Source organism: Malaclemys terrapin, chromosome 3, assembly GCF_027887155.1.
Source record: "Malaclemys terrapin pileata isolate rMalTer1 chromosome 3, rMalTer1.hap1, whole genome shotgun sequence".
Lineage (NCBI taxonomy): Eukaryota > Metazoa > Chordata > Testudines > Emydidae > Malaclemys > Malaclemys terrapin.
The window spans coordinates 110,059,430-110,083,462 of NC_071507.1; the positions used below are offsets into that span (position 1 = coordinate 110,059,430).

The window sequence follows — 24,033 nt, forward strand, 5'->3', positions numbered from 1 at the left end:
GGCTGTCTTATATACAGTACCACAAGTATTTACTCTGCCATTTCTCTCATTCAATATGTATATAATGTTAAGAGAGTTAGTGTGGAGATGTAGGCTGAAGTGTTTTCAGTACACAGATGGCCCCCAACTTTATATATCTATCTCATCCAGCCCAAAAAAGGGCCATCAAATGTCTTTCTCAGAGCCTGGGTGAGATTGGTGCAGGGATGAGAGCCAGAGGGCAGGGATACAGTCCTGAAAAAAGTGAGATGATGATGGTGGCAAGATAAAGCCATCAGAACATTTTGCAGATGGTCTGCAACCCCCATGACTGAAAGGCGATTCTCCATTGTTTTTCTCCAACACCATCACTTGTAACCAAAGTTTACAACTTGATTCTGGTTAGAGTCCCAGCAGCTTTTAGACAGCTAAATAGCAGCAGTGACCAAGAGTGTAGTTTATTTCCTCTACTTTCTGTATCCGACCAGACAGTTGTGGCCTTTCTTCACAAATGCAGAGCTTGCCAACATGATACATTTTTCTCACCTCTGTACTGTAATTCTGCAATAAATTCTACAGGAGGCTAAATCCTAAATCCAGTCAGAAGCTGAAGCTAGTAGAGAATCTGACAATCAGAGTATCTTGCCATAAGCATATGACACATGCTCTCAGACCTGCTCTGACTGCCTATTGTCCACAGGATGGAGTTAAGATGATGGTTTTGACCTATTAAACTCTAAATGGTTTAGTACTTTCCTACCTGGGAGACCTCCCTCTCTTGCCATGGCAGGCTGCCATACCTGAGATGAGAAGCAGCACTTCAGTTAGATACCCTTCAGTATAAAAAAGAGGGAGATGACTCAGAGCCTGATGGCTCAAACACTTGTTCCAAAAGAGGATAAATCTGTTGTAAAGCCCATATGTTTCATCTGGCATTTGCTGCAGTTGGATGTGAGATTTTTGTAATGTGTGCGCTGACTGATGTTTGGGTGGGAGGAGAAATGTGCTGCTGTTCTGATTTTTTCATGTAATTTATTTAATTATGAGAGAGGAGACCTACAGCCCAGTATAGATATCCCTGTATGTTGTACTGAAATCCAAATATATAAATAAAGTGCTGGTTTTAGCAGCACTCAGAGCCTCTCTCAGACCAACAGCTACTCTAGGACACAGTTTATACAAGATCCCTTCCAGTCCTATGATTATATGATTTGTGTAAGTACATTATGCGTGTTTGTGTTTTTCAAGGTATAGAGACTGGAGAGATTTAGTAGATACCCACAATTAAGTCATCCTAAGTATGTAGAGATTTATACTGTGCTCCCTAAGGTAGTCACGGTACTGGGCTTTTTGTTTTGATTCCAAGAATGACCCTACTCCTCATTTTGTGGAATAGGGTTCAGCATGTTGTTGTAACTATGCCCAGTCTTCACCACCTATATCCCCAGAAAGACCTGCTGGTGCTGTTGCCTGCACTCTCTGCTGAGCATGGTGGATGTTTTGCTCTAATGCGTTGTTCCAACTTGTGCACATGCTTGCAGCTTGACAGGTGAGCATCTCACCTCTGCACCTTTCAGGATCAAGCCTTTGTGCTTCCATATTCTTTCTCTGTTTCAGTACGTTTTTAAAATGCCAAGCTGCCAAGCTGATAGGCATTAGGGCTTGTAATAGCAGTGGTAATAATAAAGCAGTGTAATTCTTTGTCACATATATTATATTATGACTTCTCTTTTAGTACTAAGTCTGTTACCTTTTTTAGATCTCTCCACATCATATCCTAAAAATTGGCCAAAACTCTAGCTGACAGAAAGTAAGTACTGCTTTGCTGCTTAATACTGTATGTTCCAAAGACATGAAAACACAGTTCAAACAAATGTAGATATACAGAGCTAGAATGAACTAGAATCACATAGTGCTCTTTGTTTGACCTCTATCCTTATATTAAAAACTCTATTTACCTCTTTCATTACATTTCTGTCATATGTATAGGTCTGCATTTGCTCCACTCTGGTTAATTTAACACCTAAATATTCTTGTAACCAAACAGTTCAGAAAAAAATCTATTCAAATTCTATTTGAAAATATTCAATGATTGTTTTTCTTTCTTTGAGGCTCAACATTTAGTTTTTCTAGCCACTGCCTCAAACACTGTGCCCCCACCTTGCATAGGATCAAAATATCAACTTGTGTTAAACTTGAGTGTTGGGAGGATAAATGCATTGAAGACTGTCAGATGCTCTGGGATCTACTGATGGAAACTACTATCTAAGAGCTAGGTATTATGATGATTTATTACAAAATTTCAGAGGAAGAATAATACCCTTTCTCACAGGGTGTGGTGAAGCTTAGTTAGTGTTTGGGAAGTGCTGAGATACTATGGCCATGGTAATCCCTATAAATTAACTACAAGGAAAATAATTTAGTTTTCTCTCAAAAAGGAGAGGACTTGGTTCCTGGTCACGAAAATGACACGCTCCACAAAGTCTTTAAGTTATCACACCATGGCTGAGTCAAAGTCAACTTGCAAGTATCCTGCTCTTGCAGTAATAACAGCTGATTGATTGCTTTATAAGCAATTCTAATGAGATTCATATTTTAAATAAATCTGTGCAATTGAATATTCTACTTTATGTATTCCAAGGTATCTATGAATTTAGTTAGTATAATATATCTGTCAGCCAATGACAAGTGCAAAAATAACACTTAGATTTAAACAAATGCTTACAACAACACGGCCGACAGCTGTCAAATAGGTTTATCCTTATTGCAGAACAGCTTTCATTTGGAAATATTTATTATCCAAATTATTTAGCCGAAGAGATATATTCTAGAATTCTCTGCCACTTGTAAATAATGCAACCATTCCAAATTTCATGCCAATTAAAGCCTTCATACCACATATATAATCTATTGTCCCACGTTCAGTAGGTAGGTAGAATATGCATGCGTATATATAATGTATGCATGCATGCATGTATAAATATAAATAAAATATCGTATGTACATCTTTTGAAACATTTTTGGCTTCTGTTCACATTGCTGTCACCAATAATTCAACCATAACTATCCCAATCTGTTCTTTTTCTACTCCAGACTGTTTTTCATTTGCCATGTTCAATATCCTCCAGTATAATATGAAAAGTGATTTTTCTATATTTTGTGAGAATAGAGACAACTCAAGTGCAAACTAAAATTGCCTAGCATCATCATTGGCAACAGGTACCTGGCAGTTTAGTGCCTTATATGTTTAAAGCACTGTAGAGACATTGACTAGTAAATCCTCACAACTTTCCTGAGAGACAGGTCAATAAGCATTACTATCCTCACTTTACAGATGGAGAAATTGAAATAGAAAGGTGAAGTAACTTGTCCAAGACAACACAGCAAGTCACTGACTTCTGGACTTCATGACTCAGCAGTGTGCTTATTCCTTCAGAAAACAATGAATTCCAATGCCAGCACTTGCATAAAGATGGTCAAAACAATTATTGACTCAGAGATGGTAGCAGCAGCTGTGCATGTACACATTTGGTCTACACTGCAGTTTTAGTTCTGGCATGGTGTTGGGAATGCAAGTAGTAAGATCTTTGAGGGTAGCCAAAAGAATAGTAAATTATACAGAGTAACTGCTAAATATTTTTATTGTGTGTTAAGTAGAATATCCACCAGAGAATTAAAAAAAAATGGTACAATGAGTAATTCTGATACAGTCCTGTCAGTTGACAAGACATTTAAAAAGTTTGACTCTTTTACCAAAATCTCCTTGACTGGAAGCATAAGGTTAGATGAGGATATGCTTAAAACAGAAGAGATTTCCTTTAATTATGCTCACCATAGAATCATAGAAATAGAAGGTAGAAAAGACCTCAAGACGACTTCCTAGTTCAGCCCCCTGCACTAAGTCAGGACCAAATATACCTAGAATATCATCACTTCAAAGGTTTTGCATAATATGGGGACATGTTTAGAAACATCCCAGAAAATAGGGATTATTTGCTGTGAGATTTCAAAGACTTGAGGAAAAAGAGGCAGTTTTCCTTTAGAGCTGTTTACAGAACAGGAGGTTCCAAAGGGAAGATGTTTCCAGTCAGTTACTAGTGATGGAAGTAGTAGTCTTGAAAGATTTTCACATCACTACGTGGATTGTCCTTCCCTTCTACGGAAATCCTCACTCTTTAAGGGTGAACATTTTCATAAATATCTCCAGTATTCTTTGGTGTGGGATGCAGAAAAGTAGAGGGTCCTCCATGTGAGGTTTTTCCTGTTTGAGTGGCTTCTGATTAGTTTCACGTTACTGTAAAAACTGTTTGATTAGGAATTTGTCGGGGGAAAATATTGCAAGTTATAGGAGAAGCAAAAAAAAAAAAATTCTGTTTCTGTGATGTGTCTTAATTTTGGAGTCTTTCTCCATAGTGTTTCTTATTCCTGGTGCCTTTTTTTTTTTTTTTTTTTTTTTTTTTTTAAAGAATATATAATAATAGTAGGTGTTCCCCTGCTACTTAAATGTAAGTCATGGTCTGTTCCAATAAATGTGACAATTTTCTTCTTGAGCTGGAACACTGCCATCTTACCAAAAGAAGCACAAGAAGAGCTCTTCATTATTATTGTATACATTTTTGTTCTGTTTTGAAAGGAATATTCTTTTTCACATTTAGAAATTATAAAAGAAAAGAGCTATAATAACATTCAACATGAACTTTGGGGCATGATGCAGTTTGAGGCTGTTGTTAGTCTTGCCTATCAAATTTTGGCACAGGGAAATTATCCCAATGGCTCTTAACCTTTCTAGGCAGGTATACCAAGTTATCAAACAAACACCAGCTGTACTAGATCAGTTAACACACTCCCTGGACTGAACTGATCCGATATGGCCACTACTCTCTCCTTGCCTTAAATATGTCCTCAAGCACCACCACTACTATAATACTGATACAAAATCAGCCAATTAATGATAGGGAAAAAAAGCAAATACATGTATGAAAAAAAGTATGTTTCTCTTTGTGCACCCTTTAAGTGTCACTTGTCTCCTTAGTTTGTAAATTCTTTGGGGCAAGAACTGTCTCTTCATACGCATTTCTACAGCGTCTAACATAATGAGGTCCTGGTCCTAGCTGGAGCTCTGGGCATTATTGTAATTTTTTTTTTTTTAATCTATGCCCACTGCTTCCAACTCAAGTTTTTTTCTGGCTGCTCTTAACAAAGCTGAACAGACAAACTCATTGTTAAAACCACCATCCTGCAAGCTCTCCATGTAAAGAACTAACATGGAAATCAATTGAAGTTTCATTCCTGTAGGGCTTGCAGACCTTAAGACAGGAATGGGAGGGAAAGCCAAAAGTACATAGAAGCATGAAGCTCTAGTGCTGAGGCACGTGTCATTGGTTGGGAGCAGTAAGTAGCTTGACTGCCAAAATGTAACAATATTTAATTCAGATCTGACGCCCATCTAATGTTTCTCTGCAAGATTTGCCAGACATACATTCCCAGTACTAACAGCTTATCAACCTCTTCAATTTCAAACAAAATTCATAAAATTAAGAAATAAAACAAAATAGTATTGTACTTACCAACCGTGATAGAGGACTCACAGTGATAGTAGCCATTGGGTTGCTTTTTTTTCAACATGGAGCAAAGATCTAGGCGGTACAGGGTTTCATCTCCAAAATAGTGGCTTTTAAAATTCTCATACAGGTGCGGGTCAATTTTTTTCACCTTTTAAATAATCAAAATAAAATGACATTAGTCATTTCACTAGGAGACCAGATATTCGTATTTATTTTCTATGGTTCTGTTTGGAACAAATGTTTTTTAGAATGCATTTAGAAATATAAATAAACAAAACTTTACACTGTAATGTGCCTGATCCTTTGGTCTGCTTGAGCTGTGCTCAGTGCAGAACCTGAGGAGAAGGGACGGAAAAAGTGGCATTATACCACCTTTATGCCACACCTCCCCCCCCCGACCCTGTGCCAGTTCAGCCCCCAGCACGAATTAGTGCAGTCTTAGAGCAGCCCTAACTTCCAATGGCTTGTAACAGCCCCCAAAGGGCCATTACACATCCGGGGATTATTGGCTCTGTCAACTCTACTCAGGGGAAATTTCCCACTATTGGGACAATCCCCGTTGGCTGTTTAGGGCAGCTTTCCTTATGCCTTTCTGCCACCAGAGCAGGGTGGTTTCTACCCAGCCAAACAAGGCTTTTTGCCCTGCTTGTTGACATTTATAAACTTTCATATACTTTTTACAATTAAGCTTATAATTAGAGTAAATTTGTTAGCCTTGTTAGCACAATAGGGCTTTTTCAGTGCACTGATTGGGAGGAGGCAGTTATGAGTCAATGCTTTTGCGCAGAGATGTTACAAATGGGGAGTGAAGTTATAGGGCACTGCTGATGAAAATGCTTGGTGTGGGATTGTAACAAGGTAGCGTGTATGGGACAGGCGTGCCAAGTGACACAGACTTGGCAGCCCTGTCCTGCCTGCTGATGTCTCAGCCGGATTTTCACACCTGCAGCTAAGGTCTGAGCAGGCTGTAAGCATTTGCCTGCAGTTGTGCCTTCCAACTGCATGGGGCCACTGTGGCATCAGCTAAGCTTCCTCTTTTGCTGCTCCCTCTGCTGGATTATAGTCAGGCAGGAAGAGGCAGTAGTGGTTGGCAGAGGCAGCAAAATCACTGCAAGATGGGAGGCCTAATATTGGCACCAAGCGTCCACACTACCTTGGTGAGCTGCACCAGGCTTCACCAATCAGAAACCCACAACAAATACTCCAGCCCCAGATGACCAGCAAAACATCCAGCCCCCCACATACAGCACCCACTCAACATGGTATCTCCAGTCAATCACCCTTCTACCCACCAATACCAGGCACAGCTGTCAAATTTAATGCCGCTCCCCATCCACTCATTACTGTGTGGGTCGGGGTGTGTTGACCATATGCCGGTGTTTATGGTGATATACAAATTATCTGCTAATTATGTGCAAATAGAAATAGTTGTTCATTAAATTTGCAAAAAAGTCATACAAGAGCTGCACAAAACTTGGCACTTCTGGTGGGGGTGGGGTTATGGAATGGCACTTGTCTGTGAGTGGGTGGGAGGCAGTTATGGAACTGTGTTTGTATGTTGGAGGCATTTAAAGGCAGTGTCTTTTCGTGGGGGCGGTGAAGGAATTGTAGAGTAGTGCCAGACGTATCTTTATCTCTGGCTCCTCAGCCTCCCTTTTGGGGTCCCTGGCTGGCCAGCAGGATGGGCTGATGAGTGAGACTCCCTCTAGTCTGCACCTGCCAGCCAATTAGCACCCGCCTTGCCCTCAGCTCCTCACTTTCAATGAGAGGCCCAGAGGGAGCGGGAGACAGAGCAGCTGAGGCAAAAGAACGCTGAGCAGCCAGGCAGGGACAGAGACAGCCAGGATCGGCCACCGGCCTCGCAGCTGTGAAGGACAGGCCTGTGCTGCCACGAGGTACTGAGTGAGCAGGACCAGATTGCGGGACAATGCTGCTTTCTATGGTACGTGGGGCTAGAGCTGTGTGGATGGGGGAGGGGGGATAAGAGTGGTGCTCTGTACCAGGAAGGGTTATGGGGGGTGTGTGGAAGGGGCGGGGTTTAACAGGATGGTGTATGATCTGTGGCGGGAGAAGAGGCGGTGTTACTGGGTGGGCCTTCTTCAGGGAAGGTGAGAAGGGAGATAAGTAGGGTCAGGGGACGTAGGCCTGGTCTACACTGTTGGGTGGGGGGTTCAATGTAAGATACGCAACTTCAGCTACGGGAAGAGTGTAGCTGAAGTTGATGTATCTTATTTCGACTTATCTCCCGTCCTCACGGCACGGGATCGACGGCCGCAGCTCCCCCCTCGACTTCGCTTCCGCCTCTCACCGCAGTGGAGTTCCAGAGTTGACAGGAGCGCCATTCGGGGATCGATATATCGCGTCTAGACGAGACGCGATATATCGATCCCCGATAGATCGATCGCTACCCGCTGAATCTGGCGGGTAGTCTAGATGTACCCGTAGTGAGCTGGGGGGGGGGGGATTGATTAATGGGCAGGGATACAGATTACAGCTCAGTATCTGTGTAGCGCAGGGTCTAGCCCTGATGAGAAACTGAGCTGAGGGAGTGCTGAGCAGCTGGTAGGGGAAGGAGAAAGAGGTGGGTTAAGAAGATAAGCCCCCAGCCTGAGAAGAGCTGCCTTGCCTACATGTGAGGTGGGGTGGATAGGAAGAGAACTGAGATCTGGAGAAGGGGTCATGCTGTGGGGCTGGCAGTCAGGGAGGGCAGGTTATGGACCATCGTTCTGTGGGAAGTTGTGCTTCTGCATGTGTGGGACTAGTGTGATCACCTGGGTGGTGTGTGTGAGTAGGGTGACCAGACGTCTCAATTTTATCGGGACTGTCCCGATATTTCCTTGTTTGTCCCGCATCCCGACCGATGTGCGGTTGGGACACGGGACCAAACAAGGAAATGCGTCGGAGCCTGGAGCCCGGAAGTGCCTCCGCCCCCCTCCTCACCCGATTGGCTCCCTCCCCAAATCACCCCGCCTCTTCCCCGGGCTCACCATTCCCCCCTCCCCTCCGCAAGCACTGGACGGAGGCCCAGGAGACGCAGGGGAAGCGCGGGGCCGGGGTGAGTGAGAGTCCGGCCTGGCCCTGAGCAGGCAGGACTCAGTTGGGTGGCAGGGAGAGGAGGGGGACGGCCCGCGGTGCCAGGTGGCGGCTGTTCTCCCCCGCCTCTGGGCAGCGGGACTCGGGAGCAGCCACTGCTGCAGCTCCCACCTGCCGCGGGGGGGAGGAAGCGGCCTTGGCGGCTGCGGCTCTGGCCCACCCGGGCCCGAACCCCCCCGAGCCTGGGCCTGCTGCGGGGACCCAGCAGCGCGCACGCTGCGCCCAGCCCCTGGCCAGTCGCGTCTGGGCTGCTGCCCAGTGGTGCAATCCCGCAGCGGCCCCGGGGCGGAGGCATCGGCAGCCCAGCCCCGTTTTGGTCCCCTGTGGGACCCGAGCGGGGACGGGGGGGGCTGGGGCCTGCTGCCCCCACTCCGGGGGCCGCCGCAGGATTGCACCAGCTGGGCAGCAGCCCAGACATGACTAGCCAGGGGCTGGGCGCACGCAGCATGCGCGCTGCTGGGTTCCCGCAGCAGGCCCCGGCTCGGGGGGTTCGGGGCCCGGGCGCCAGAGCCGCAGCCGCCGAGCTTGGCCATCGGCCCGCTTCCTCCAGCAGCGGCTGCTCCCGAGTCCCGCTGCCCAGGGGGGAGAACAGCCACCGCCTGGCCCCGCGGGCTGCCCCCCTCCTCTCCCTACCGCCCGACTGAGTCCTGCCTGCTCGGGGCCAGGCTGGACTCTTACTTCCCCTGCGTCTCCCGGGCCTCCCTCCAGCGCTTGTGGAGGAAGGGTGTGGGTTTTTTTTTTGCCCCGCCCTTCCCGCCACGCGTCCACCCTTCCCCCCCCCCCCCCCCCCCCCCCCCCCCCGCGTCCCGATATTTGACTTGGGTGATCTGGTCACCCTAGTTGTGAGTTCGTATGGAGGGCGGGCTTACAGAGTGGCGCTGGCGGGCTTACAGAGTGGCGTAGGTAGCGAGTGTGGGGTGGCACTGTGTGAATGTGCCCATGCAGGTGGGTCTGTATGCATAGAATGGGCATTTCCATGAGCAGTCATGTATGCCCATACGCATAGTTATGGAGTGTGGCTGTATGTCCAAGCAGGCAGTTGGGTGCTGACTCTACTAGCTTTTAATTTCTACAGAATAGTGTCCATAGCCCACTGCAGTCATAACAGGAAATGAGATCCATTCCTCATCATCATTCATACTAACTAGGGATACGTGGGGCCTACTAGAGCCAAACTCTCAGCCCAACCATCCAACTCATTTTGTGGTTCAACACACCTTCCCACTCATTACCTCTTGAAGAAGAGGATTTGCATGCAGCAGGAGTGTGGGTAGAGAGGACTGATGCAAGCAGCAGAAAGCTGTTGAAAAAGGGGCAGGTGGCCCAAAGAGGGAGAGGAGTGAAGTGGATCAGGTACTGGCTGGGAGGTGGATAAAATGGACAAGTGATCAGGGTCAGTTGTTACTGGGGAAGGGATTTATACGATGTGCCAACAAAATGTCTGTCTTCACCAGCAGCACAGCTCCTGGAACCGGCTAGAATGAGCACCACTGCTACACTGAACACCCATTGTCTCCCACCACCACCTGTGCCTGAACAAGAGGAGGAGCAAGAGCAACCTCAGATACACATGTGTGTTTTGTGGTATGCAGGGCAGCTGGGGATCACTTATTATGACACAGGAGACTGCTCAGTCTACTTCATGCCCGACATGCCTGATAACGAAGACCTCAAGCTGCTGCAGAAAGTGATTGATGAAGTCCTTCCCCAATGCATAGTGACTAGTGCCAAGCAGGATCACAACATTGCCAAATTCCTGACCAATATGGGTGCTGCTACTGGGGACGGGGACAAACCAGAAATTGTCCTCTTTCCCAATATGGACTTTGGCCTGGAAGTGAGCAAACAGCGGATCCTATCTAGGCAATTCCCTTTCATTCCCTCTCATATGACTGCAACAGAGAAAATCCTCTATTTGTCCTCCATCATTCCCTTTGAGAGCCCACTCATGGTACGAGCATTAGGTGGGCTGTTGAAGTTTCTTGACAGGAGGCGGATCGGAGTCGAACTGGAAGATAGCACAATCGGAGTTCCCATCTTGGCCTTTAAAAAGTTTGTGCTCATGGATATTGTGAATATGGACCAAGATACTTATTGTGTCCTACAGATATTTAAAAGTGAGGTGCATCCTTCTGTTTACAAGCTGGCCAGTGGGCTGAAAGAAGGACTCAGTTTGTATGGGATTTTGAACCGCTGCAGGTGCAAGTGGGGAGAGAAACTGATGAGGTTGTGGCTCATGCGGCCCACCCGGAACCTTACAGAGCTGAACAAACGGCTGGATGTTATTCAGTTCTTCTTGCTGGCTCAGAACCATGAAACAGTCCTGACTCTTCAAGACTGCCTCAAGAATATAAAAAATGTACCTCAGATTCTGAGAAGAATGACTCTTTCACATACAAAGGTCAGTGACTGGCAGGCACTTTATAAGACAGTTTATAGTGCAGTGTGCCTCAGAGATACATGCCGCTCCCTGCCTAGCAGCATCGAGCTCTTCCAGACCATTTCACAGGTCTTCACCGATGATCTGCACTATATTGCCAGTCTCATCAGCAAAGTGGTAGATTTTGAAGGCAGTATCTCAGAAAACCGCTTCACTGTCAGACCCAATGTGGACTCCACCATTGACGAAAAGAAACGAAAGCTGATGGGTCTCTCAGACTTCCTTACAGAGGTGGCCCGGAAGGAATTGGAGACCCTGGACAATCGGATTCCTTCCTGTTGTGTCATCTATATTCCCTTGATTGGATTCTTGCTTTCAATTCCACGGCTGCCCACAATGGTGGACAAGAGTGACTTTGAGATTGAAGGCCTGGACTTCATGTTCTTGTCAGAGGATAAACTACATTACAGAAGTGCTAGGACAAAGGAACTAGACAGCATTCTGGGTGACCTGCACTGTGAGATCAGAGACCAGGAAACACTTATCATGCACCAGATGCAGACAAAGATCTTGGAGAAGTCGGCGGTGCTGAACAATGTGATTGAGTACACAGCGCACCTAGATGTGCTGCTAGCTCTGGCAGTGATGGCTCGAGAGAATAGCTACAGCCGTCCATGCTTTACTCACCGCCATGGCATCCACATCAAGGATGGCAGGCATCCACTCATGGAGCTATGTGCAAAGACTTTTGTGCCCAACCCTGTGAACAGTGGTGAGGCTAATGGGCGGATAAAGATCCTTACAGGGCCCAACTCATCTGGGAAGAGTGTATACTTAAAAATGGTGGGCCTTATAACATTCATGGCCCTAATTGGCAGCTATGTCCCTGCTGCAGAGGCTGAGATTGGGGCAGTTGATGGGATTTACACCAGGATTCACAGCAGGGAATCAGTATCTGTGGGACTCTCCACTTTCATGATTGATCTCAACCAGGTTGCCAAAGCAGTGAACAATGCCACTGGGAGGTCCTTGGTACTTATTGATGAGTTTGGCAAAGGGACCAACACAGTGGATGGCCTCTCCCTTCTGGCCGCTGTGCTGAGGTATTGGCTCAATCAGGGAATCGGGTGCCCGCAGGTCTTTGTCTCCACTAATTTTCACAGCTTGGTGCAGCTGAAGCTCCTTCCTGACACCCCTCTTGTGCAGTACATGACAATGGAGACCCACCAGGATGGAGATGAGTTAATATTCTTTTATCAGCTCAAGGAGGGGGTGTCTACTGTTAGCCATGCTGCCAATATTGCTGTGTTGGCTGGGATGCCACCCAAAGTGATTGCACGAGGAGTGGAAGTATCAGAGCTTATCCGAAATGGAAAACCTATTAGACGTATTGATCATCCATCCAAAGGGAACCAGCTAGAGAGATGCAAGTCTCTGGTGGAAAAGTTCCTTTGCCTAGACCTTGATGACCCCCATGTGGACTTAGAGAAGTTCATTAGTCAGGAAGTGCTGCCCTCTGCAGCCTCCATTCTGTAACCACTTAACCCTAGAAACATGGACTATATGCTATAGGCCTCCATTGCTGTCAAACAACAAACATTTTGGTGGGAGGGAGCTTAAAATGTCGCTATAATTTGATATTAACGGGAATAGTATCCCTTCTTCAGTGAATTTTCTTCAACTCCAAATATGAAATGCAATCCAACATACAGAAGCAACTACCCAATATCCAGCTGAAAAACCCCATGACAAGAGATATATGTTCTCCAGAGTAAATGAAATAACTTCTACAATGATCAATAATGTCTCTGACCAATGCTCCCACCCCATATTTAAATTTTAAAACATTTTTATTGTAAAAGTTATGTTTCCTTTTTCCTGTTTCAAACAACTGTTATGGCTACCTATCTGGCTGAGATGTGACCTTTTTATCTAGTAGTAGCAGCACAGGAGGGCTGGAAGTCAGGGACCTTGGTTTCTCTTCCACCTGTGTGACCTTGGGGTAAAGTCTTAACCTCTTTGTACTTGTTTACTCATTTGTAAAATGAGTACATAATAATCTAACTACTTCAGAGCACATATTGAGGCTTAAAGGTTTGTAAAGTGCTTTAAGATCGACAGATGAAAGGTGCTATAGAAGTACAGCATAGTCATTGTGTACAAGATCATAGTTTGGGACCTATCCATGATACATCCTTCCTCAGCTGATAGTACTGTGAGGATAAAGTGCTCAGTCCCTAATGCAAGAGAGTGTGTTGCATCACACTATAGTGACTCTCCTAGTCCCTTTCGGATCAGGATCAAGAGATTGCACAGAAATGTGTGTCCTGTTCCCCTGAGTCAGAAAAAAACATTTGTCATTATGCAGGGCATTGAGAATGAGGATAACAGAGAGGAAAATGGGGTGATGTCATTTCTTACATCACTAACTGTCTTGTCCAGAAAAATGGCATTCACAATGGGGATTGGTGATGTGGTCATTTAACAACCTTATAGTGTATTACTTCTGGGGAAGTCCACATTCAAACTCTGCTTATTATTGGTCACCAGTAGAAATTTATTTGTGGTTTCATCCTGCCTGCTACAGGTTGTTTGTTCACATAATAAAGCAATCACGTAATTTATCTTAATGAACAGTCTCTGCTCAGAAAAAGCTAGGAGCTGTCATAAATGGAATGTTGCAGGGCAGAATCAGCATGCATTGGCAGAACCATGTGAGGATGCATTTTGGTTTGCTGAAACAAGAACTGCTCTCTCCCCATAGGTTCTATATTATAAAAATACAAACTTGTTGTTATTTTAACTCCACTTACTTTTAGAAACATACAGAAAGCAAGGAAATTGAAGAATGTATTGAGAATTTAAGCCAGAGATTAATATTTTAAATTCTCTCCAAGTTTTAAATGAAAATTTGAGGATGGGGAAGTAGGATTTTGATTGAGACAGAACTTTGATTTTGTTGCAATGTAGTGATTTTTCCTTTAATGCATTATGTGGTGTGCTATCAGACTACAAAATATACAACTATAGTTTCAAATAAAGAAAACATACAGTGGTGACAAATTAACGGGAAACGACAACAGGGATAAATTAAAGCAACATGCAGTTACTATTGTTTCCAATAGAATTCTAATGTACTGTCTTCAAAACAATGTGCAGCAACTATGCAATTAACTTGTCATCACTGCAGTTAAATCACAGGGGCTGCTCTATGTTTTTTGCCACCCCAAGCACAGCAGTCAAGCTTCCTTCAGCGGCATGCCTGCGGGTGGTCCGTGGTCACGCCGATTCGGCGGCATTTCTGCAGGTGATCTGCCGGTCCCACAGCTTCGGCGTACCTGCTGCCGAATTGCCGCTGAAACCGCGGGACTGGCGGACCTCCTGCAGGCACGCCGCTGAAGGCCACCTGACTGCCGCCCTCATAGCGACCGGCATGCCGCCTCCCGCGGCTTGCCGCCCCAGGCACACGCTTGCTGCACTGGTGCCTGGAGCCGCCCCTGTTAAATCATAGACTCATTTACCTATGGGCCTAATTCACCACTGCACTGCACCCTGTACAGTCACTTGCATTAGCGCAAAGCAAGTTTAAAATACTCCCAATCTGACTACATTTTCTTTGCAAATGGTGTCAGTGACTATGAAAGCTGCAGAGCAACAGTGAATCAGGTCTTGTGCTTTAGCCCCTTGCATCGAAGGATCTCGAATCACCTTACAGCATTTATCAATGAAGCCTCACAGTAAATAAGTAATAGATTGAATCAGTCACAACCTGTCAATACTTCATTTCACCAAAGTCACACAGTAAGTTAGTGGTAGACCTGGGAATAGGAGTGTGTTGTCTAAACGAACTCACGTCTTTCATTATATACTGTAGGCAATGTGTGTCCAGCACTGTACAATGCATAGAAGATATGGTACCTTCCCCATGGATTTTATTGTTGAAGGCCCTAGTCCTGGAAAGACTTGCACACATGCATAAAGTTATGCTTATGCTCAAGGCTTTCCAGGATCAGGATCTAAATTGTTTCATGTTATCTCCTTCCACAGGGGCTCCTAGTCCTATGTAGGAATGGAGAGTGTGGTATCAGCATTTGGGGGAACTTTTCAATTAACTCATTCGTCCTCAAAATTGTCCCACTGGACCTAAAGGGCCAAGTTTGATTAACTGTCTTCCACTTCCATCAATTGTTGTAAACTATGTTCTTTCTCTCACCTGAGAAATAGGGGTGGGGGATGAGATTTTCTCTTATCCAATTAACTCAATGTAAATGTAGCAGCAATGTTTTTATCCTTCATTAGCTTCTATTCCATTAAATAAAAGAAGTCTGACCTTTTACTTTTCTGTAGCTTTAAATGTCTTAAGGGTAATCTCTTGAAGAGACTTATTTTTCATACCTCTGTAGAGTTACAGAACCTTCATTTTGAACTCAATAATTTATTTTATTAAATATTTTACAGCCTTGGAAAAGTAACTTTTCAGAATTTTTGTTCCTCAAGAATTTCTATCTTTTCCCCTGAAGCTCTAGGTATATTTGCAATAGATGGAGAAATGGAACGTTTTATCAATTTTCCCAAAATGTAATGTTAATAAATTTAGTGAGATCATTAATCCTCTGAAGGGTTGGGTTAACTGATAGCTTCTTTAGACAGAAAAACCCAAAATTTTAATGACTTCTGTCCTGAATGTTTATAACTATCGATCTGGTGGTTTGTATTTTAAATTATTTTTGATCTATCGGTTGTTACTTTACAATGTTATATATATATGCTCTTCCTACCATAACCTTTATTAATTTTTCTCTGTTACTTGTAATACTGTTGTTGCATGATCTAAAATTTCATTTAAACTGTTGTTAAAATGTGTTATCTTTACCTTTTTATGCTTTGTTTATTTACTATACTAAGAGGAAATGTGCACAAAGAACTGATTAAACAATAGGAAACAAAGAATGATAGTAAATGCTGCTTCTTAAGATGGAGAGAGCTTTGACCAAGAAATATCCCATTTAATAGTGTTTACAGTTATTTAATATCAGTCTCCCATGATATTTTTCTATGGCATATCACTTAATAGCTAAGCCACTAGTATATTTATTATTCAGTGTTCTGGAGAAGTAATATGAATTAGGATGACAGTAATTTGATTCTGTTATTAACAACTGTGGAGACCAACACATTAGCGTACAGGGGAGCATAATGTAGATAAATGTAAAATAATGCACATTGGGAAAATAGCAAATATCTCATACACCCTAATGGCCTCTGACATTAAAATAAATAACAACATTAGAAATAACAGTGTATGGTTAATGAAGATCTCTACACAGTGGTGTCACTTTTACAATAGTAAGTGCTATGCCATGTCAGCCAGAACTTGTGTACTGAAATCTTTAATTCCTTCTTTGATTTCCTACCTTTTATGTTTGTTATGCCCTTAAACTACTGTGGTGTATCTTTAAAGTTGTATTCAAGAAAGTCTGTTTTACAATCTAAGATTTTACTCAATCCAACTATATAATTTTCTACTTAAGCATTTTTGATACCTGTTAGTGGTACTCCCAATATTGTTTGTAAACATTTTCCCTGTAATGTTGACCAAAATAAAATACTTTGTTTAAAATGTATACATAACAAGCTAATGTCAACAGCGCCTTTTCTTTTCATGCGATATTTTGACAAATATGCTAGTTCCAGGAATAACTTTACTTATGCATGTCAAAGAAAAGATTGATAAGAAATTCACATAAAATGCTATACGGGAGCAGAAAAAAGTAGTTGCGTGGAAATATAGCTCAGTTTAAAATGATGTAACATAATAATGGGAACAGGAGTGGAATAAAAACTTGGATTAAATAGTTATTGTGGGTCACACTGTTGTGTGCATGATTGCTTTTATGTTTGTTCTCTTTCTTACCATTGTTACGCTTTACCTTTATTGATGTACTATTTATAATAAAGATTCCTAGCACTTATGTAATCAAAGAATCTAGTGTGGAGTTTTGTGTGAATAAGGCAAGTAATAGTTAACTATAAGAGTGTAGTTAAAAGGATGTCGTATCTCTTTTCTTGCTTGTCCTGGAATTCAGCTCAGCATATGCAGTAAAAAGAGTGAGGTCACAATTTACACACTGTGCATAATCCAGATATGGACTATGATCTTTATTTGTTTAGAAACTGGTCTTTTCTGCCACACAGTGTCAACAGAAAACAATCCAAACAAATCAATGTTTCAACTGCACACAAGAAGCATAAGTCTTTCTCAGTACGTTACCTGTACCCCATCATAAATAATAACCTTGTAAATTTAATTAATTTTATCCCTTGTCTCTATTTTCAAAAAAATGGAAGACAAACATGGTAACATTTTTGCTTATATAGCACCCAGCGCACACAATGTGTGTCCTGATACTACATAAAAGTTTTTAAAAGCTTAAATAAAGTAGTATGGTTCAACGACCAAGTGAAACAAAGCCATTCTGCCACAATCTACTATTAAAAACAAAGTTAGGTTAAAGCTTCCACTTTTTTCATGTGATAAACAGGAGATGGGGAAAAGAAAGAAAAACAACCTTTTTATCTTAGATCCAACTGGGGCTTACCCCATGATATAACAAAGTATTTAAGCATGTCTTTTAAGTGTTTTGATTAATCAGGTATCAGAGGGGTAGCCGTGTTAGTCTGAATCTGTAAAAAGCAATAGAGGGTCCTGTGGCACCTTTAAGACGATTAATCTTGATTGATTAATCAGGACCTCAATAGGTGGACCATACAAACAAACTATGGTCTAATGGGGAAAGTTGTACCTCAAGAATTCCACACCTTTATATTGTTTCACATACGTATTGCTATAATTGGATTGCTTGGAATCTTCTTTATTTATGCTAGACGGAGCATCTGTTGCTGAAGTTAGCACCCTGATGTTGCAATGCTTACATACCTCCAGTCCCACATAAAATGTAACTGACTTTCCAGATGTCTCCTCAGACAAGTCCATCTATTATAAGCTAAACTTCAGACTGACAGTAATTGTTTTACCAGGTTTAGAAGACAATCGCAACTATAATGAAAACTCCTGACTTTTCTTATCAAAGACCACCTCAAAAGATGGGACAAACATTGCTAAAATTTGTATTTTAAGCACATTTACTAAGTATTTTTTTATAAAATCAACTGACCTAAACGGTTCATATTGTTTCTGCAGTGAAGCAATTGTTTCTCCAGCTCACCAAAGGGAAAAAAAATGTAACACTTGGTTCAGTATAACTGAATGAGTTCTAAAAACTGAGTTAAGCTCAAATAAAACAAATCTTTATTACTTAGCACTTTTAAAATATCCTAGAGGAAATCCTGGCTCAGTTGAAGTCAATAGGAGTTTTGTCATTGACTTCAGTGAGATCAGGATTTCATCCCAGGTTTATTGAAACAGCACCCTTCCCCCCCTCCCCCCTTTTTTTTTTTTTTTTGTACGCTTCTGAGACAGAAGTTTATAAGGGGAGGAGAGGAAGTTAGTTCAAAAGTACAAAAAGAATGAAAGTCAGATATGGTTTTGATCTGTTGACTAGCTCGATTTCAGAGTATTGCATAATACCATATAGATTAATAAATAACTTGCAATGAACAAATGAATACCTCATTTACACTACCAAAAGCTGAGATAAAGAGCAAATATTTTGGAAAGCTCTCCTCTGCATCTGTTCACATCAGCATACATAAATAAACATTTTTAGCAAAGAATATGGAGTTAAAATATCTTGCCCTTATGGCTGATCCTCAGTTACTGTGCTTTGGTTCACGCAGAAAGTTGCTCGCCTTTTCTGTTTTCCCATTAGAATGGAAAGTGGAATGCCACTGGGAGAGGATAATGCAGTTGCAAGAAAAATAGGAGGACCTCCCCCACTCCCCCCAAAAAGGCAGCCTGAAAGATATGATCTATCAACTCATGTTATTATAAATGCTCTTCATTCCAGAGTCAGTAGTCCGACATGCTGGACAGTTAATTTCCGTATAATTCAAAAATCTTTATTTAAGGTACACTGGAACAATACTTTAGACATAATTGTAATCTTTAGATTCTTTTGCAAGAGAAAATAGACCATAATTGTTAACATATTGAGACTATCAAGAGAAGTATTTTGTAGTACAACTTTGGACAAAACATTTTACATATTAACTTTTTTCGTAAAAGACTAATATTTTAAAGTCTTACCAGCACACCTGGTTACAAAGAAGTCAAACCTTGACTGCTCTAGAATACGGCTAAAGTAAAACTGGTGTGCTTACCATTTGCTCTCTAAAATAAACTTTTTGGATGGCTGCTGTCGTGTTGCATCAAATTTGAGCTTACCTGCTTACGTAGCTCTGGTGATTTTGACAGCTTCATGAAGGTCAAGTGAGGTTTAAAAGCTCTGTTTTCTCCTGCCAAGATGCCCTTTTCTTGAAATATCTTCTTCATGGTCTCTGGAGAATGAAAAATGCAGAGGCCCTAAGATATCAAGTACGGTGGACGCTTAAAAATGTGCTTTCAACTGAGTCACATCCATCCCATGTGAAAAGTGAAGATAATCAATAAAAAGGGAAAGGCAGCTTTCTAGTTTCCTTCAAAGTTGCATGTTATATCTGAACAGGTCAATCTGATAATTGCAGCCGACCTGAGACACAAGTTACTTTATTTAAAAATAAATCATTGGCAATCTGTTTAAACCAATCAATATCCAGTCTAAAATCTGTTTCTCCGACCACAATAGTACCTTTACATTTAAATTGTTCAGGGATTGCAATGATTAATACAATTGCAAATGACAAAAGAATAGTTATGGATAATGAAATTCATTAGACAAAGAAAAGCTATTCTGTGTCAAATTCTATGGTCCTTACTTGAATGACCACTTCAGGCCAAGGGAATTTTGCTTAATAATCACCAAATTTGGCCTAATTGTGAAGGGCAAAGATTGAGAATAGATCAAATGTGATGTTCTTCACTAGTGCTCCCCAGTTAGTTAAAAATAAATAAAAAGCAAACATCTATCTGTTGGCTTTCTGACACCTGTGTAAAGTGGAATGTGCAGTTCAACTGACTGAGAAGACTGGAACTTTTCTTTTTCATGTGGCTATTTGCCTACATCCAAGGCTAGGCAAAGCTTCTATATTGACCTCTCTTACTCCCTCCCAGCCCATCTACCTAGAACAATATAAACGTTCAACTTACTGGAAGTTAAATCACCACAACTACAATCGACACTAATGAAATCTACAATAGTGATCTTGCACCCCATTAGACCAGATACTATCTAAAGTTAGCCAGCTTGAACACTACATAGGGTGTTTGTGACTATGCATACTAGGGCATGTCTATACTGGAACATTCAGGAAAGTTAAAGTGGGTCAACTAAACATGTGAAATCAATGTGCATAAGTTAAAGAATGTTAATCTCCCATGTGGATGCTCTCACTTAGGAGTAGAGTGGTCTTAATCCTCTTTGGTCATAGTTTTTTTTTTTAAAATACTCTCTGAAATTAAATTAGAATTAGAAAATTAAAACTAAAACTTGTTTCCTGACTATTCTGTTTTTATAAATAGACTAAAGAGGTTAAAGTATGAGTATTAAGTTACAGCAAATTAAGGTCACTTTACTCCTGAATGAGAGCATCCACATATGGAGTCAGTGGGGGAGGAGAGGTTTGGGGTTAAATGAGCTTTAATATATGTTCCTTGACTTCTCACCTTCAATTGATTTGCCTTAACTTTCCTGAGTATTTGTGTCTGTAGACAAGCTCTTAGTGTGGTCAGTGGGATGACTCACACAGTATGTAAAGTTAAGCATGTGCCTAAGCCTTCATAGAATCAGGATCTAAAGTTTTGAGCTTAAGATTGGTCTAATTTAAAGCTGTGGTTACAGTATGTTGTAGAGAAAATCCCCTGGATTTGAAAAGGCATAACTCCACATTATCTTTCATATCCTTTAAGTTAATATTTGCCCCAAGCCCACTCTGTAAAAATACCTAACTAAAACTAAAAACTAGCCTATTCATAACATTAGTTAGGAAACTAATTTTATTTAGGTTTCTAAGGTATAATTACATAGTGTATTTTTAAAAGAAACTTAAATTATGAAAGATACCAGTATACTGTTTTTAAAATCCAGAGGATTTTTCTCTACCATGTTTTTTTTTTATTTTTTCAGTTTACTAAAAAAACACCTACCTGTAAGTAGTTGTCACTTGGCCATATATTTAAAATATAGGTCCTGATCCTGGAATCACTTATGCATATGTTTCATGATATGTCAATTTGAGTTCAACAAGACTATTCAAGTACTGAGTTATGCACGTGCTTAAGTGTTTGTACTATAAGGCCTATATGCAATAACAAATCCTTACCAAAATGTGTTCCATTTTGCATGTTTCTGTGTGCCCATGGGGTTTGTTTTGGGGTTACTTTTGAGTGGTTTCAGCTTTTTAAATCAGAAAATAAACGACAGTAATTGCCCTTATTTAAAGAATACGTAGGGGGTCAATCCTATGCTTGTTTCTGTGGCCATCAAGGGTTCTGGTAGTGGAACTGGTATGAGGCAGTGAAGAGGACTGGTTGGGGACGTGATCCCCCTGCACTGTGTGCAGATGAATTCTAGGGTAGTTTCCTGCATACCAAGGCAATAAGGATAGGAAGGGCACGGTGGACTGAAAGATTCACTCCTATGTAGATCCTCCCATACCAGCAGAGGGGGCACATCTGGGTTCTGTGACCTGTCCTATTAAATCCTCAAGGCTGTTACACTGGTTGAAGAGTGGCTCTGTGGAGAGGATTCACAGTCTATGGAAAGGATTCACTCTTCATTTTCTCCTCAGTGCCCAACCTGGCTATTCTGGCAAGAAAAAGGACTGAAGGTTTTCTCCATAGAGAATAACATTTTATAACAGAAAAGAGAGAATATGTTGTGCGCATTCTAAACATGATGGTGGCTTTATTTACTTGCAGGACTAAAACCCCACAAATCTCTGTAGACTGGAATCTGCTCCCACTGAAGTCAATGGCAAAACTCCCATTGACTTCCATGGGAGCAGGATCCAGCCCTATTTTTGTAGTAGCCAAAAGTAACTAACAAACTCCAGAAGTTCTATTAATTAATTAATACTCCTGGGTTCTATTCCCAACTCTGCCACCAACCTGCTGCAGGCCGTTGGGCAAGTCACTACTCCTCTCTATGCTTCTGTCTCCCCTCCTATCCTTTGTCTTGTCTATTTTGACTTTAAGCTCTTAAAGGCAGGGACTGTCTCTCTGTCCATGTGTACATTACCTAACCCAAAGGGCACTGCTCTTGGTTTACGCGTCCACGTACTACCATAAATAAAATAATAAATGCTAAAATGATATAAGCTGCCTTTCCTTTTCTCCACCTTCCAGATCCACTGGGCTTCATGCAACAATGGACTCCCCTTGAAGCACCTCACTATTCTTGGGGAGAAATAAGGTTAGGTCACAAGAAGCTTCCTCCCCCCCTGAGAACGTCTGCTTGTCCTTTTGGAAGGCACGTTGAGATCTACTGATGAGTGCTATATAAGAGCTCGGAATAAATATTTTTTCTCTTCTTTGCCAAGGGAGAGTCCAGACAAAATGCACGTGGTGGTGGGCAGTATTCATTTTAGCTGCAGCCTGGAATCGGATATTTAACACAGAGTAGCAAATATTCAATAGGCTGAATTCTACATAAACGCACCAAAGCAAAAATTAACCCCATAAAGGTGAAATTCATCCCTGTGCAGAGGGCCAGCATAGGGTCTGTGAACCACTTACATCTCACTGGAGGCTGGCTTTCTGCATAGGGGTGAATTTAATCCTGAAATAGGGAAACTAGTAGGGTAGGTGTATCCATTGGTTTAAAATATACTCTAAAATGCACATTTATTTTCCTTCCTTCATGGTCCTTCATCCAATTCAATTTATACATGGAAGACTGCAATATTTTTCCTGTATTTAGAGAAGGAATGCTATAACAAGGTTTGGGAACCTGGCTTTATGTCAAGAGTTTTTCTATTAAAGCGCCAAATTAACGATCTTATTGAAGTTACAACCAGGCTGAATTTTGGCCCTTTAGAATGTAAAAGCAAGTTATTTGAAAATATTTTGGTATTAATACAGCAGCTGGAGATGAAGTAATACAGCAGCATCAATATTAGAGTTTCTAGTTGTTAAGCTAATGTTAATGTAAATAAGCTGTACTATTTAGTTATGGTAGCAGATGCATTCTAATGATATGGACATATTCAATGTGAGATTTGTCACTGTTTGCTCTGTTTAAAGTGCCAGATATTTGTCAATATGGTTTTACCTATTTCTACATTTGAAACAATGTTTTGTATGTCTTTGTGGAACATTCATTTGAAGAATGATGCCAAAGATTATACAGCTGTCCAGGCAAATGTCAGTGAACAGCAGATTAGCACATCAAAAACAGACTATTAAAAATAAGTTAGATATGCATGTTCAAAACAATGCAATTGGTAACTCCTATTCATGGGTTTCCAAGTACAGTAGCCTCCAGTTTATTCTTTGTGGTTGATAGGTTAAATAATCTGCTGAATAAAGAAGTGTTGTTACATTTATTTAAAAAAAATCTGTAAAAAATTTGCTCTGTAACAAATCCATGTTATAGTCTCCTGGGTGTTTGATTTGTATTGTTTTGTGTATTTATCAACCCTAGTCCTCACAACAAAGAAGGATTATTCTTATTAAAACAAACAACTCTGCACCAGCCTCTGATGCTTTGTCTCAGCCCAGTGCACTGCATTGTTTTGTTTGTCTGCTTAGGGCTCTGTTTTGCCACCCATACTTACACCGAGAAGGACTTTAGGTTCAAATCCGGCAATCGAGATTTTCATGAGTGGATCCCTGCACCCATACTGAGCCCCAGTGCCAGAACACGGGTCCACCTGTACAGATCTGATTGCAGTCCCATTGATTTCAATAGGACTGACTATTCATGGAGTATGGTGCTCCTCAATGTGAGCATAGATGGAATT

General features: G+C 41.8%; 2 protein-coding genes across 6 annotated transcripts in view; one reads left to right on the forward strand and one right to left on the reverse strand.

The window, feature by feature from the left end:
- The window catches only part of AKAP7 (A-kinase anchoring protein 7), a 165,676-nt gene that overhangs the window by 78,439 nt on the left and 63,204 nt on the right, over positions 1-24,033 (reverse strand). For all 5 annotated transcript variants that reach the window (XM_054022686.1, XM_054022689.1, XM_054022687.1 and 2 more), the window contains exons 6-7: positions 19,361-19,473; positions 5,547-5,691 (exon numbers count right to left, since the gene is read on the reverse strand). In XM_054022686.1, coding sequence (XP_053878661.1) covers positions 5,547-5,691; positions 19,361-19,473 — 258 coding nt within the window. The remainder of the gene's footprint in view (positions 1-5,546; positions 5,692-19,360; positions 19,474-24,033) is intronic.
- On the forward strand, positions 10,078-12,552 carry MSH5 (mutS homolog 5). The gene has a single exon (XM_054022685.1). The coding sequence runs from the start codon at positions 10,117-10,119 to the stop codon at positions 12,550-12,552; it is 2,436 nt and encodes an 811-aa protein (XP_053878660.1). The 5' UTR covers positions 10,078-10,116.